The sequence below is a fragment of the Phytophthora parasitica genome (assembly GCF_000247585.1).
Source record: "Phytophthora parasitica INRA-310 unplaced genomic scaffold supercont2.2, whole genome shotgun sequence".
Lineage (NCBI taxonomy): Eukaryota > Oomycota > Peronosporomycetes > Peronosporales > Peronosporaceae > Phytophthora > Phytophthora nicotianae.
Window position 1 is genome coordinate 166263 of NW_008648988.1, and position 2859 is coordinate 169121.

The 2859-nt window shown below is 46.4% G+C and overlaps 2 protein-coding genes across 2 annotated transcripts; one reads left to right on the plus strand and one right to left on the minus strand.

The window, feature by feature from the left end:
* Positions 1–877: 877 nt before the first annotated feature.
* On the plus strand, positions 878–1507 carry PPTG_02125 (hypothetical protein; the record flags this gene model as incomplete). The annotated part of the gene is made up of 1 exon (XM_008893129.1): positions 878–1507. The coding sequence occupies one exon, from the start codon at positions 878–880 to the stop codon at positions 1505–1507; it is 630 nt and encodes a 209-aa protein (XP_008891377.1).
* A 460-nt stretch (positions 1508–1967) lies between these two features.
* Positions 1968–2828, minus strand: PPTG_02126 (hypothetical protein; the record flags this gene model as incomplete). The annotated part of the gene is made up of 1 exon (XM_008893130.1): positions 1968–2828. One exon carries the CDS (start codon positions 2826–2828, stop codon positions 1968–1970), a length of 861 nt encoding a protein of 286 aa, XP_008891378.1.
* Positions 2829–2859: the final 31 nt, after the last annotated feature.

The following is a 2859-nucleotide window of genomic DNA, read 5'->3' on the forward strand; positions in this document are numbered from 1 at the left end:
GATCGCAAAAACTTTAAAAAATAAATCATCTGTTGCGTCTGCTTCGCAGCGCACGGTGATTTCCAAGCCTTCGAAACGAAGGTGTAGATTTGTTAAGTTTTGAGATTTTTTCATGCAAACACACGACTTTGTTTGTTTCTGTATTACTACAACTAGTACTTATATAGCGTGCTATTTGTACGAGAAACATGTCAAAAAAAAGATGGCTTCAAAACATGTTTACTTTCACTCAATGGTACGCGACAGATACGTAATCAATTTTAACATGAGTAAAAAAAAAACAGTGGAATCATGTTAGTGGCAATAGTGCTCTTTTCCCAATGGCGATCATTCCTCAGCACCCTCTTATTCTCTTGCATTCACTACATTTAGCCCCTAGATATTGTTAGCATTTACATATATATATCTTGTCTTTTTCTTAAATAAATAAAATAACAGCATGGCATGCCAACGGTGTCACCAACAAAGTCACTTTAGTCTCAATGACAAAAGCTCTTTACCTTTATTTTAAATTAGCTATCGCTTCATCGCTCCAACACACATCCAACAGAGTAAAATAACACTAATAATATTTTTCCGACCCGGACACACATTCCTAGAGTGGGCCTCGACAGGTTTGGCCAGCTAATTGACTCGGTCACTCGGATCCCTGAAATAAATTTCAGAAACCACTGACAAATTGTCAGTGACGATCAATTGGATTTGTGATTTCGCACCCAGTAATGGTCATCGTGACGCTGTTGAATGTTGGTAGCCCAGGATTGCGTGGTAAAGCATCTTCCTGCACCACAATCGCATTCACTATTGCTTTAGGCCAAGAATCGCGATATCCACACATTCACTTTGGCCCTGATTCACAACAAGTTTCCCGGCAACAATGGATACCCGAGATCTCCGACTAGCACAGATCAGAAAGCCCAGCCACACCAAGAAAGCAGCTCCGGTAGGGACGGGTCTTCCATCTCTTACTCCGTCCAGCCTGCTTCCGGAATCGTACTCGCGCCATACGCAACGGGTAGCCAAGCTCAAACAAATTTGTGAAATTCAAGCTTTGGGCCAAATTCGAGGATCCGATCATCGCTACAATATCGTAGTTCACACACTACCAAGTTTCCGGTCAAATATCCCGACGACGCAGTTGGTCTTTCGTGCGAATGCTCATAGCAGAACCGCGACACATGACCCCGATTTAATCGTCGAGAAGACCTTAGACGAATTTGCGAAGCTTCGTGACGACCTGTATAACTGCTCCAATAGTTCGCATGTCGGTAAAAGTTGCGAATTCTGTAATGAAGTCGCAAAGTGCTTCCGTGCTCGCATTTGGCAGCCTGGTACCACGATCACGCGTGTTCTGCCAACGGAAATGTGCGCGCGCGTTGCAACCGAGTTTCTAGAGATGCTCCTGCGGCTTGCAACATCGTGTCCTAGCGATATACGCGTAACATGTCGTTGCCAAGAGCAACTTCCTCGTCAGCTCCACAAGTTTCTCTTCGAGGCAGATGAGTGATGTGTTTTGGCTCCGTTGCAAGCTCGTGAAGACGGTACATTTACCACAAAAAAAAGCGACGTTGATGCTTTAGAGAAAAACCCTTTTTAGTTGTCTGAAGTTCACTGCGACCCCAACGCGCAAACTGCAGCGCTCACTCGAACGACGGAGATCATTCTGATCCACCGTATTCAACACTGGTTTGTGGCCATGACGTGGCGTTGATAAGATCAAGTTCTCGCATGTTCCTCTTTTGATTCTGCCAAGCAGAATTTTCTAATCCCAAACGGATCTACATTGATGGCGGTAGACGACAACAAATATAAGCGTGAGCACGGCAGGAAGTCAAACTCTGTCTATTATCTAAGGCTACGGTCCGGTCACCCTGAAACAACTAAACGGTTTTACTATTAATCATCAGGATTTCGAAGTAATAAAACAATTGTAGCAATGCAGAAATTCATCGTTATGTTCACGTGAGTTAGTAGTTGGCATCCCACATTTGCATGTGGTTTCGCACATCCTCCACGTCCTGGAACTTGGACAGGAAACGCGCAATCGATTCAAGCTCACGGTCGTTCGGATCGTCATAGAAACTCGAGCAGCCGATGGCGTTCCGAGGGTGAAAGGCGTAAGCCATCGGCGAGTTGTCAACGATGATCGTCTGCGAGATGTCGCGATCAAGCAAGGATAGATCCTTCACGTAGTTGCCCTCGTATTGGACGCAGTGCTCGCGATAGAGACGGTAGCGAATAACGCCTTCCGGGTCCAGCTTATTAAGCAGTGGATCGGCGTACACGCTGAGGCTGGCCGTATACACGACGATCTCGTAGTACTTGGCCATTTCGATGAGAAACTCCTCAGCACCGGGTCGCTTGCACACGTAAACGTGGTGAATGATTCCATTAATGTCGACAGGAATGATGAAGTCATAGTTGTCTGTGCGTCTGAACGAAGAGTGAACCAGGGTTTCATCCAAATCCAGCACCAGGCATTTTTTGTCAGCATCATTGGGAGATACAGGAGGCAAGAGGCTTGGGCGCAGTTCAATCGTTTTGCTTCTAACCTCTGCAGTCTTAGGATTGGATCCGCCTTGCTTGGCCTTTTCAAGATCTTCCTGCTGTTGCTCGTGGAGACCTAATGCTGACCAGATATTTCCGAAGATGTTACGGAGGCTACCTCGCTGCTGGGTCTTCTTCCCAATCGATCCTTCGCGGGATACGCGGCGAACACCAGTGAGAATCGGCTGCTGCTTGCCATTTCTGTCGGCTTGGTGGACGACACTTGCCAACGGGTTGGTGATATTCAGATCTGCGAGTGGCTTCTTCATTGGTGCCAGCATGGGGTTTGTCGTGTCATAAGAGGCGAGCATT